The sequence below is a fragment of the Anabrus simplex genome, chromosome 2 (assembly GCF_040414725.1).
Source record: "Anabrus simplex isolate iqAnaSimp1 chromosome 2, ASM4041472v1, whole genome shotgun sequence".
NCBI lineage: Eukaryota > Metazoa > Arthropoda > Insecta > Orthoptera > Tettigoniidae > Anabrus > Anabrus simplex.
In genome coordinates this window covers 533,700,420-533,713,576 of record NC_090266.1, presented here as the reverse complement: position 1 = coordinate 533,713,576, position 13,157 = coordinate 533,700,420, and the positions used below count along the sequence as shown (strand labels likewise).

The 13,157-nt window shown below is 37.2% G+C and overlaps 1 protein-coding gene across 2 annotated transcripts in view; it reads left to right on the top strand.

Moving 5' to 3' along the window:
- Cals (calsyntenin-1) overlaps positions 1–13,157 on the top strand; it is a 466,513-nt gene that overhangs the window by 434,778 nt on the left and 18,578 nt on the right. Inside the window, exon 17 of one of the 2 annotated variants that reach the window (XM_067140904.2) lies at positions 3,065–3,298. In XM_067140904.2, coding sequence (XP_066997005.1) covers positions 3,065–3,265 — 201 coding nt within the window. In that variant the 3' untranslated portion in view covers positions 3,266–3,298. Of the gene's footprint in view, positions 1–3,064; positions 3,303–13,157 lie in introns of both variants that reach the window. The other variant, XM_067140903.2, reaches the window with a different exon arrangement.

Sequence of the window (13,157 nt, the reverse complement as noted above, 5' to 3'; positions counted from 1 at the left end):
GTGGCTGTGCGAATAAAATTATATGCATATTGTACATAAAACAGTGTGATGGTAATGCCACATTAAAATAGCTTTTCTGATTAGAAGGTGGAGTTATACTGATACTGCAAGTTGAACTTGATTGTGTGTTGACAATAGGGGCCTAAAAAAGGAAAAGAAAAATATGAATGAACTAACGAATAATTTCAATTGAAATGTGAACTAAGTGCCCATTTAAATTCACATTTTAATTGAAATTATCCGTCCGCAGGATATAGCGTAATGAACGGCAACTGCGCAAAATCGCATCGCGGTGGGTACTGCATGCACTGACGGAAGTTCAAAGGTGGATGCGCTATGCAATGTGCTCCGACCACCTTACACGCTGGCAACTGGACGGCGATCAGTTCTTGTCACGAATAATCGCCATGGATGAATTTTGGGCCAGGGCATACGAACCAGAACTGAAACATCAGTCCGCGGAGTGGCGACATGCTATATCACCAAGGAAGCAGAAGGTCCGTCAGAATCCTTCCCCAGTCAGATTGATGGTGATCGTCGCATATGACGTCAGGGGTGTCATTGTTTGCCACTTTGTTCCACATGGCAGAACAGTGACCGCACAGTACCGTAGGGACTTCCTGGTGTGACAGGTACGATGTGGCGTTCGGGAGAGACGTCCGGATCTTATGGACAGTGCAATAATTTTGCACGACAACGCAAAACCACATAAGGCAGAGTGTGTAGGGCAGCTACTGCGATGTTGGGGATGGGAAGAATTGGAGCACTCGCCGTACTCTCCCGACATTTTGCCCTGTGACTTTGATCTCATTCGAAAGATTAAGGAACCACTACGTGGTAGGCGGTTTGCAACATGAGAGGACATTGCTAATGCTGTGCGCTGACAGGTGACCCGATTCACACATGGTGTGGCAAATGCTGAGGCAGATGGTATTCAGCGCCTCCCACATTGTTGGCAGCGTGTGGTGTCAGTAGCAGGGGACTACTTTGAGGGTCTTTAGGCCCAGGTTTGTCATGTCAACTTTATGTGTACTGTGTTGTCATTCTTTTGCACCGAGAAGGCCATATTGCCTTGTATACTACCGCAATAAATAAGTGTGTTACGATATTTCAGAGCTGTTCATTGTCCACACACATAGTTAACACCTTGTCCTTTCGTCTGTATATGTCACATTTTCCAACTGGACTGGTATCTTCAAGAGAGAAAAAAAGCACCGGGCGAGTTGGCCGTGCGCTTAGAGGCGCGCGGCTGTGAGCTTGCATCCGGGAGATAGTAGGTTCGAATCCCACTATCGGCAGCCCTGAAGATGGTTTTCCGTGGTTTCCCATTTTCACACCAGGCAAGTGCTGGGGCTGTACCTTAATTAAGGCCACGGCCGCTTTCTTCCAACTCCTAGGCCTTTCCTATCCCATCGTCGCCATAAGACCTATCTGTGTCGGTGCAACGTAAAGCCCCGAGCAAAAAATAAAATAAAAAAATATAGCTGCCATGACTTTTGCCCCAACCCTCGTGTGTGTATATATATATATCATATAATCTATAAACCAAGCGAGTAGGCTGTGTGTTTTGCATCATGTAGTAGATAGCTCACATTTGGGAGGTGATGGGTTCGAATCCCATTGTCAGCAGCCCTGAAGATGATTTTCAGTGGTTTCCCATTTCACACCAGGCAAATGGTATGGCTGTACCTTAATTAAGGCCACAGCCGCTACCATTCCAATCCTCTTTGCCATCCTTCCATTGGAGAAAACCTTTGATGTGTTATTGCAACATTAAACCGCTAGCAAAGAAAATCTAAAATTGGTAAGTGGTCCATTGTGTAACGTAATGAGGCCTTTCACTTGCGCATTATCCCCCCATTCATTCCTATTTCCTAGTACAAGAACAAGTACACCTCCACTTCCCCTCATGGACATTATACTTCAAAAGTCAAATCAGTCGTAGAATGGCAGGACTGGTGGGGGAAAGAATGGTCAAACGTGAAGGTGTATATTAACATGGGTGTTTTTGCATTTGCACCACGTCCATTCAATTGAGATATAAAATAATTAATGTTCAAGCACACTCAGTTCTCACTTGTTGAAGTGTGTGTTATCACCCTACACAAGTCGCAAGGCAGTACTCATAATATTTTTTTTAAATTTTTAATAACTGATGCAGGAAATTACGTTGAATTACGTCCAGTTGCACTCAGCATACATGTGACTTGGATTGACCCCATTCCAAAGACTGAAGAACCTAACAGTTATACTGAATCGAAACTGAAAAGAAATGTCTTTAGATATCACAAAAAGTAAAAATAAAAACTTATAATAGAGTTGTGTACAAATACAGTAATAGCCATGAGCTATTTACAGTATGTCGCACTCAGTCTGCTCTAGGCTCAACATCACCATCCATCGGAAGAATCTCCATAAACTGCGGCACATGCCTTCACTCCATACGAACACTGTGGAGAGGTTTGAAATATTGAATGCAGGCTTTTGGCACACAATATATTGATTAGAAGTAAGCCAAAATTCTGATGGTGAACATGTTTTCCACCAATGGAACTCAAACCAGCTGACCCTGGTGTCAGACCACAATGACTTGATGCCTTAACAATCATGACCACCAGACGGGCTGCTGAACAAGTGGAGTATGTTAAACATCACAAAAGGAAGCCTTTAACAAGTTTGTGTGGAATTTATTGATGTTTTATTTTCGTAGTGTTATTCGTATTTCTTGTCTGAACACTCGACTATTTCTAAAACTGTGTTTGTGATAAGAGGTTAGCAAGAGTGAATGTGAGCTTTGCCTGTTCACAGTGCCATATTGTTAGGAAGGTAACAACATTGCCACTCCTCCAAGCAGAGCGAGAAGGTGGAAAACTACATTTTGCACTTTTTTTTTTTTTTTTTTTTTTTGCATGAGGGCCTATTCTAAAGGTGAAAAGACCATTGAATAAGGGTAGAAAACTTTTTATTTATTTTTATTATCAGCGACTTATATGCCATCCATACTGTTTCAGTTTGCAGTAAGCTACTCTCCTTTTACAAAGTCGATGCTCTCTTTCTTTTGTAGCAGTTGGATGGATCTGCACAGACATCACGGCCTGGAAACAACAGTGGAAATAGTGCTGGTTGTGATGATGATGATTCTTCTGATGATGGATCAAGTTATCGAGATGACGACTTGGATACCTCAGATGAAGAGGAGGAGGAAGGTGGTGAGGGAGGCAAGATCAAGGATCTGGAGTGGGACAATTCAACTCTTGCCATTTAGAGCATCAGCTAGAATAATATCAGTGATATCCTAGTAGGTTAGAAATTTTATATCTGATATCTCAAAATTGTTGAGGGATAAATCAGTTGATTGATAAAGGAACTAATTTCAGTATGAAACTTTTTTAATTTTAGATGTATTTGTCACTTCAGTGATCTGAAATTAAAATACAACATTTATTTGCTGATTATGGGAGAAAGCAATTCTGTACTTAAGAGAAGTCATCTAGTGTGGAGTTAGTTCCTTTTTTTCCCCTGCATGGTGGTGGGAATACTTGAGGTTTGATATGCTCAGAGTATTATTGAATTGGTGCTAATTTGTTATATAAGGATGATATTCACTTGCAGCATAAGTTTGTATGCTGTCAGAAAGTGTTGGAGTATTTAGATTCAGATCTCTTTTAGAAGTAGAATAGAGAATATGAAGGGGGCAATATGACAAGTGTGTGGTTTGTTGTTATGTAGTTAGACTGGAAACTGTTTCTAGGAAGACTGTTAGTGGCAACTATAGGTAAGCACATAAATATTGTGTGCTATCATTTTGCTTCAAACAATCCTTATTGGTACTAAACTTGCATATAGATTCTGTGATGTGTCCCAAGTGAATTGACTACAAGGTAGTTGTAACTTGCTTTCAGCAGAAGAGGGTTGAACTTCGCAATGACAGACCTGAAGTAGGTTTTCTGTGGTTTCCTATTTTCACATCAGGCAAAAGCTGGGGGTGTATCTTCAATAACGCATTGGCCACAACCTTCCAAGTCCTACTATTTCCTTATCCCGATGTTACTGAAATCATACTTGTGTTCATGGAAAGAAAAAGAAAAGTGTGTTAATTTATGTTTTTGTTTGTTGGTTGAAATGTTACTCTTTTTGAATAAAAAAGGAGAATGGTGGTAGTCTTACCATTTTCTTTAATACGGTGCATTCTGGATAATTGATCACAGTTAGAAAAGATTAGTCTAATCTTTCAAACCGTATTGTATTTTCATGGAATCATCATCATCATCAATCCCCTTTTTCCAGCTGACACCGGGTGGGGGCAAGTATGATTCCTCTCCACTTCGTCCAGGCTCTCTACCATTCCTCATCCAGCATTGTGATTCAGTCCAGGTTCTATTGTCCTGTGCTGTTCTTCACACTGTCCATCCATCGTAATTTTGGTCTCTCTCGTCCTCTCCTTTATGTCATCTGTTTGACATGTTCAAACCACTTCAATCTGTTCTGATCCAGTTTGTCATTTAGTTTTTGCACATTTAGCTCTTTTTGTATGTCTTCATTTCTTACTCTATCCCTCCTCGTCTTCTCTACCATACACCTCAGGAATTTCATTTCAGCTGCCTGTACTCTACTCTCATCTCTCTGAGTCATTGTCCGGGTTTCTGCTGCATATGTCATTACAGGTAAGTAATATCCCTTGTACATAACTTCTTTAGCCTTCGTTGGTACATCTTTATTCCATATTAAATTAATCTCCGTACCTGGTGGTAAAAGGCACTCTCCAGTTGTATCCTTCTCTTAATTTCCATATTGGGCCGATGATCTTAGGTGTTAGGCCCCTTTAAACAAGAAGCACAAACAAGCAATTTCCATATCCAGTCTTCCATTTTCTGTCAGTTAACTTCCCAAGTATTCAAAGTGGTCCACTATTTCCAGTTCCTTGTCTCCAATATTGATAGCTCTATTTCCTTCTTTACTTCTACTCATCACTATTGTCTTGCTCTTCTCCACGTTGGTCCTCAATCCCATCGTTCAATCCATCTGTTCATGACATTCAGCTCTTGTTGTACCGCCTACTCATCCTCCCCCTAAATCAAATCATCCGCAAACATCATTACATTCACTCATCTCAATGGTTGCTATGATAACCATGACATCACCCACTACAGTTTGTCCTCAGAGAGGAATGCGGTGAAGCACTGGATGAAGTAATGAGAGTGAGATATACCGTATTTACGCGGATAATCCCCGCACCCTAACTTTAGGAAGGCTGAATTTGAAAAAGAAAAGAAAAAAAAAGCCAACATTGACTCAAATAAAACCTGCATCCCAATTTCGTGCCTCATTTTTTTTTTTTTTTTTTTTTAATGTGCGGGTATTATTTGCGTAAATACGGTATTTCCTCTTCCAGTGTGGAGCATGCTTCCCTTTTTAGTGCTGTGCTGTTTTAAATATGAATTGTTTTTATCATATAGTGTGTGTTTTATTAGAAATGAACTCTGTATTTTATATGCTGATGAGTTGTCAGATTTCCACTGAAAAGTTTATGGAAATGCTTCACAAGGATAAGGACAATTTTACGGACGCTTATAAAATGTTCTTTCATATTCTGTCCATCTACTCTACTACAGCATCTATGAAAAGAAGCTTTCCTTGCATAAAACTTATAAAAACATACCTAAGATAAGCATTTTTTTGTTTTTTTGCTAGCTGTTCACCTAACTTAACAGACACAGGCCACCACTGATAGAACTGAAATATGCTGCTATCGGAAGGGACCCAATCTCCAAATCAGGAATGTAGTTACTAGATGGTCAGGTTCTGTAATGACTGTATAAAATTCAATAACTCCCATATCGGAGCACTGTTTGAAGTGGAGACAAGTTGTAAAGGGATCCTGATATGTGTTACCGTTTAAGAAAGTATCTCTCAACCCGACATTCTGATACTGAAATACGACCTCAAAGCCATTAAAATATAGCACACCGAGCTCGATAGCTGCAGTCGCTTAAGTGCGGCCAGTATCCAGTACAAGTAACTATTCTCATTTTGGTTCCGTATTGAAGTTGACGTATGTCTCAAATATTATTACAATATGATAAGTCCACCTGTTCAATACAATACAATATGATCCACTATTTCAAATGGTCAAAATTTTTTAACATAATACATAAAAGTCAATGGTACATGTTTCACCCTCCTTACGGGCATCATCAGCCTATATCAATCTTAAAAATAATACATATGGAGTCATTCTAATCTTATAAATTATAGGTTAAAATGTTGAAAAATGATTTCGTAAAACATTATACAATAACATCTAAAACAACGATAATGCACCAAAGTATGTTTAAAAAAAAAAAAAGTTAATTAACTGTTTTTGAAGATTAAAACGTGGTTAAACATGAATTTTGAGAGTTCAAAACTAAAATGGATCCTTTTTTTATAATATCATTAAGACTGTGATGGCGTTGAATGTAAACACAATCATCAAAGGGGGATGTTACTTCAATTCCCGTAGTTTGAATCCAAGATGGTAAAATCATAATCAGTTATTTAAAACGGAAGTGTGAATGTAATAAACATGTTAAAATGTATACGGTTGGGATATCTGAAAGTAGAAAAGAAAATGGAACTTCTTGTAGAGGCGTTGCTAATGATAAAACGTATGTCAAAGCTAGCGGATGTCAGTAATTATGTTGGTAGTCGATTGGATTTAAAAGACAGTCAAGTTGACGTTAGAATTCCGTTGAAACATAAGTTGGAAGAATGATCAAGTATTTCTGAAACAAAAAGTAGAAGAAAGTTGGTTAAATAATACCGTACTGTACAAGAGACTTCCCATACGTCAAAAATGCCTAAGGCGGTACTTACTCGTACGGAGCGTATTAAGTACGTCGGGTTGTTTCAGCAACGCTAGCTTGACTGAGCTTTCTACTTCTAGTATTATAACGGTGTGGCTGAGGCAGTGAAGGACATGGAGGGGGGGTAATAGTGGGTGGATCCTTGCGCGCATGTGTTGTTATTGGATGGCTGTTAGGAGCAAGATGGGCGGGCCTAACATTTGACGAGGTGGTGGAAGCTTTAGAACAAGAAGTTCTAAAAGTTTGCGGGATTGTATTATGTTTTGAATTCACCATGCTTAATAACTTTGGAGTTAGCTCATGTAAAGGATTTTTTGCTTCCGTGGCATCGTTAAGATTATGGTCTTTGTTATAGGCTTGGTCTAAAAAAATGTAAAGATTTTCTAATTCATTCATAAGTTTTCCTTTGCCTATACATTTTAGAATAGTGAGATCTTTATCAATTGATGTAAACTGATGTCCTGTTTCACTCATGTGTGAGCTCATCGCTGAATATTTGTTGTGTTTTAAGGCATTGTAATGCTCCATATATCTCGTGGCTGACATTTACATGGACTCAATAGAATACACAAAAATCAAAGAACATATAAAAGGTATATGTTTATGGCTAAGATTTGTGGATGACACTTTTGTAGTTATTGACAAAAATGTTACTAACAGCGACGAAGTTTTAGAGAATTTAAATAAAATTGACCCTAATGTAAAATTCACTAAAGAAGACGAAGTTAAACAGTCCTTAAATTTTTTAGATATAACGATCACCCGCGCCAATAATACTTTCGGTTTTCAAATCTACAGAAAACCCACACAATCTCCTATAACCATAAATAGTTCCTCTTTACATCCTAAATCTCAAAAACAAGCGTAATTCTATAATTTAATACACAGAGCCTTAAAAATCCCACTTTCCCCTAACAACTTAAAAATAGAATTAAACTATATAAGGAACTTGGCTAAGCTTAATGGGTTTAAAGTTGAAATGATTAACCAGTTAATCAATAAAGTTAAATATAAACTATCCACGAATCTCATTCCTGATAAACCTAAAAAAACTAGTTTCGCTACGGTTACATACAATAACCCAGCCATCCACCAGATCGCCAACACACTGAAGAAATACGACACTAATATTGCTTTCAGAACAGTAAATACAAATCAAAGTATATTTTTTAATCATAATAAAGTCAATTATAAAAACATTTGTTAAAAATGAAGCCATGTTTTCCAGTGTTGACTTAGTTAAATGTAGCAAAGGCTTTTCAGTCTGTCAAACACATAGCAAATACAATGTAAATTAAAACACTAAAAGCATATCTGTATGTTAGTGTGTATTTTACAGATATGCTTTTAGTGTTTTAATTTACATTGTATTTGCTATGTGTTTGACAGACTGAAAAGCCTTTGCTACAATTATAAAAACAGCCGTTTTTCGAGATCTGGTATTTACAGACTAACTTGTGCTCAGTGTGGATTTAGTTATGTTGGACAGACTGGGCTCAGCTTTTATACGAGATATATGGAGCATTACAATGCCTTAAAACACAACAAATATTCAGCGATGAGCTCACACATGAGTGAAACAGGACATCAGTTTACATCAATTGATAAAGATCTCACTATTCTAAAATGTATAGGCAAAGGAAAACTTATGAATGAATTAGAAAATCTTTACATCTTTTTAGACCAAGCCTATAACAAAGACCATAATCTTAACGATGCCACGGAAGCAAAAAATCCTTTACATGAGCTAACTCCAAAGTTATTAAGCATGGTGAATTCAAAACATAATACAATCCCGCAAACTTTTAGAACTTCTTGTTCTAAAGCTTCCACCACCTCGTCAAATGTTAGGCCCGCCCATCTTGCTCCTAACAGCCATCCAATAACAACACATGCGCGCAAGGATCCACCCACCATTACCCCCCCTCCATGTCCTTCACTGCCTCAGCCACACCGTTATAATACTAGAAGTAGAAAGCTCAGTCAAGCTAGCGTTGCTGAAACAACCCGACGTACTTAATACGCTCCGTACGAGTAAGTACCGCCTTAGGCATTTTTGACGTACGGGAAGTCTCTTGTACAGTACGGTATTATTTAACCAACTTTCTTCTACTTTTTGTTTCAGAAATACTTGATCATTCTTCCAACTTATGTTTCAACGGAATTCTAACGTCAACTTGACTGTCTTTTAAATCCAATCGACTACCAACATAATTACTGACATCCGCTAGCTTTGACATACGTTTTATCATTAGCAACGCCTCTACAAGAAGTTCCATTTTCTTTTCTACTTTCAGATATCCCAACCATATACATTTTAACATGTTTATTACATTCACACTTCCGTTTTAAATAACTGACTATGACTTTACCATCTTGGATTCAAACTACGGGAATTGAAGTAACATCCCCCTTTGATGATTGTGTTTACATTCAACGCCATCACAGTCTTAATGATATTATAAAAAAAGGATCCATTTTAGTTTTGAACTCTCAAAATTCATGTTTAACCACGTTTTAATCTTCAAAAGCAGTTAATTTACTTATTTTTTTTTTAAACATACTTTGGTGCATTATCGTTGTTTTAGATGTTATTGTATAATGTTTTACGAAATCATTTTTCAACATTTTAACCTATAATTTATAAGATTAGAATGACTCCATATGTATTATTTTTAAGATTGATATAGGCTGATGATGCCCATAAGGAGGGTGAAACATGTACCATTGACTTTTATGTATTATGTTAAAATTTTTTGACCATTTGAAATAGTGGATCATATTGTATTGTATTGAACAGGTGGACTTATAATATTGTAATAATATTTGAGACATACAGTATCCAGTAATTGGGAGATAGTGGGTTCGAGCCCCACTGTCGGCAGCCCTGAAGATGGTTTTCCGTGGTTTCCCATTTTCACACCAGGCAAATGCCGGGGCTGTACCTTAATTAAGGCCACGGCCGCTTCCTTCAATTTCCTAGGCCTTTCCTATCCCATTGTTGCCGTAAGACATCTGTGACGGTGCAACGTAAAAAAAAATATATATAGCACATAGACCAGGAGCCACAACAGCATGGAAAGGATTATAGAGGTCTGCAAAAGACAGTTTCCCATTCTTAACTGGGGATTGTGAATCAAATATTGAGACAACCTGTTTATGTTGACTTCACATGCCATGTTTTATAGCTGTATTCAAACAAAATCACATTGGAACGGACTCAAAACTGCTTGGCTCTGCCACTGCCTTCTAGATTTACACTGTTCATAACTCTCGCATGAGTAAACACGTTAGATAACATTTCCCAAGAAATGTTTGATGAAACTCAATCTTAACCATTTAAAAAAAAATGAACATGCTGTTAACTAATAGCATTTTAATATAATATCATTATTATTATTATTATTATTATTATTATTATTATTATTATTATTATTATTATTCCATCTTTATTCTTCATGGATCTCCTGTTTATACTCTCCCTTTTCTTGTTTCTTAGGACTCCTTGCAGTAGTTCCTTACATTTAACATTTGATCATACTTAATTTTAATTATCAAAATACAATTCATATCCCATGTACATACAAACCTTGTGGGTGCCCATAACAAATATCTACAGGTTCAGTCTTTTCTGAGAAAAGTCAATGAACTTGTACAATACCATATGCTCATTTTTGTTTTGTTTTTCTCTTGTATATTTCCATCTACTTTCTTCAGTCTTAGATATTTTCCATTCTTTCCATGCCTTCTTTTCCATTATTGTTTTCTTTTTCTCAATTATTATTCCACCAAGGGGCATCTAGTGTTTATAATTTTTCTGTTCCTCTTCCACTCTTCCAATGTTTTCTGAGTATTGAAGGTGTTTGTATCTCACTTAGGAACTTGCCTTGCACATCCTTTCCTTTCAGCTTCCATGTTTTAATTATCCTCTCCTTTTATTCATGGCTATTCAGTCTTCCCTACTTCTACTTCTAAAAGGGATCTTAACCTAAAAATCCAACTTAACACTTTTTAACAGCGCCAAAAATTATGCAGCAAGGGAATGTTATTCTTATATAACAAATTTGCACCAATTCCTTACTCCGTGCAGCAAGTACATCAAACCTCAAGTATTCTCTTTGTAAATGTATTGTATTACTTCTAATTTAACAAACAAAACTGTAACATTAATCTGGTTTTATGTTATATTTTTCATGACATCATACATGTTTTCATGATTCTTTCTAACGTTATTTGAGCTGTGGTTTATAATATGTACTGTATATCAGTTGATGTACAGTGTAGATGATTGTTACTGATTTAGGAGTATGTCACTTTCAGAGGGGCAAAAAGTAAGTCAAAAATACAAAATTACAGTGATGAATGGTCTTTCAGAGCTTTCTGAATATTACGTGTTTTGCAGTATGTGCAGTAGTGACTTCTCAGTCACACACATGTAGGCCATGATGGCTGCTGGTCTCACATTGAGTCAGAAAAGAACAGAAACAAGACTACGTAAAATCAACTTTGCAGCCAATGTAATTTTTTTTTGTATCAGTAATGTTACTGGTTTTATGTTTGACGAATTAAATTTTTATGGCTTTCAGGTATTTTTATCAAAAATTATGTAAGTCCTTCGTTGTAATCATTCCACAGTAGCTTTAAAAAAATGTGTGTGGAAGAACAAAGACAACTGCTGTAGTTAAATACATGGCACACATTACCACTAACAACATTGTGCAGGTGTTACAAAATTCACCATTCACTGTGGCCACAGATGGTAGTACAGATTCTGGTTTTGTGAAATTATACACAATTGTTGGATGGAATTGGGAATCTGTCATGGACAACAAAATCCTTTTGAATAGGCAACTTTGGTAGACGCTTGTTTTCAAACACCGTACACGGCTCGCTGGAAGGGCAAACCGATGATGATGTTTCGTAATACAGTAATAGTCAGTGCCAAATCAGTACTATGTTATTGTTTGTGTCAGAGTCTACCAGTAATGTTTTAACCCTCTCCAGCCCGAATTTATTTGATGGATGAAAAATGTATCTTTTTTTGAAAATTCCCTTCAAATAGGTATCAATAAAGTTTGTGTAAAAATCAATGCAATTTGAGGAAAATGCAAAAGTGATTCCAAATGGAATCATTGGGAAATAACAGTGCGAAAGGTCTGAAATAACACACACCAGGCAATATGGAACCTAATATTATGCAATGTATTAGACAACAGTATTAAGTGCAAATAATTCTGAATTATGTTCTAGTAATAGCATACCATAGTATTTTATGAAGAGTGGGGGAAATGTTAAAATGTGAATGAGTTACATTATTCATTGTGGAGTGTATTTGGAAATGCCATCTGAGCCCACACAATAATTTAGAAATGAAGCATTATTTGTCACTTCTCGTCCATATTCACAACGTGCTAGAAGTTCATTTTCTCACATGGAAGTCTTTGAAACTTTTTTTACTGTCTGAAAAACAGAAGGCAAACAACATTGAATAGGACTTGATACACAGCTCACACCTTCTTTGCTCCGAGTGTTCACGCCAGTGACCAAGCTGGTCAGAGCGTGTGTCCACTATTGGAAGTGGAGTCCTAGGTCGCTGTTTTGGAGCAGGTAGAGATATCTGGTCTGTAGAAGTACAACCTTTTTTCTTTAAGTTTTTTCAGCAGTAATCAGTGCAGGCTCTATAGAAGCTTTGAAGTCAAGGAATGGCATGACTTTTTTGACACACTCTTACTTCCAGTGTCTCGTGTCAAGAAGCCATGCATTGACAGCAATACATCCAAGACATAAAACACAACTCTCAATCTCTTTTTACACAAGGAAGTCGCTGAATTTGACATCACTGCATGTACATAAATTAGAATACCACACACACACACACACACACCAAAAAAGCCTATTGATTCCAGTTGGAGTCATAAACTGTTTGAGCAATATATCATTCCCGTTAATGGTGAGGAAAAAAAGAAGCTGCAGATCGCATGTAAATTCTTTTTCTAGCTGTACAGAGATAATATTGACTGCAGAAGTGTAGAAAATCATAAATCAAGAACCGGTAGATAACCTTGACAGAGTGCAACGTACACTGCCATTACAGACAAATGCTTGTGCAGAACATCGTGACAGGTTGACCAACCTCTACAGATAAAAGCGAAGCTTCCAATGGTTGAAAGATATCCGGCAAAGAGTTACTTAGGGTCATATTCAAGAACAAAACTTTTAGGCAAAGTCAACTTTGTACTCACCAAAGTTGCCATTTTCCCATTCATAATCGAGACTTTGCGGTAAGTAGACTTTGACCGAGACTTTGCTTCA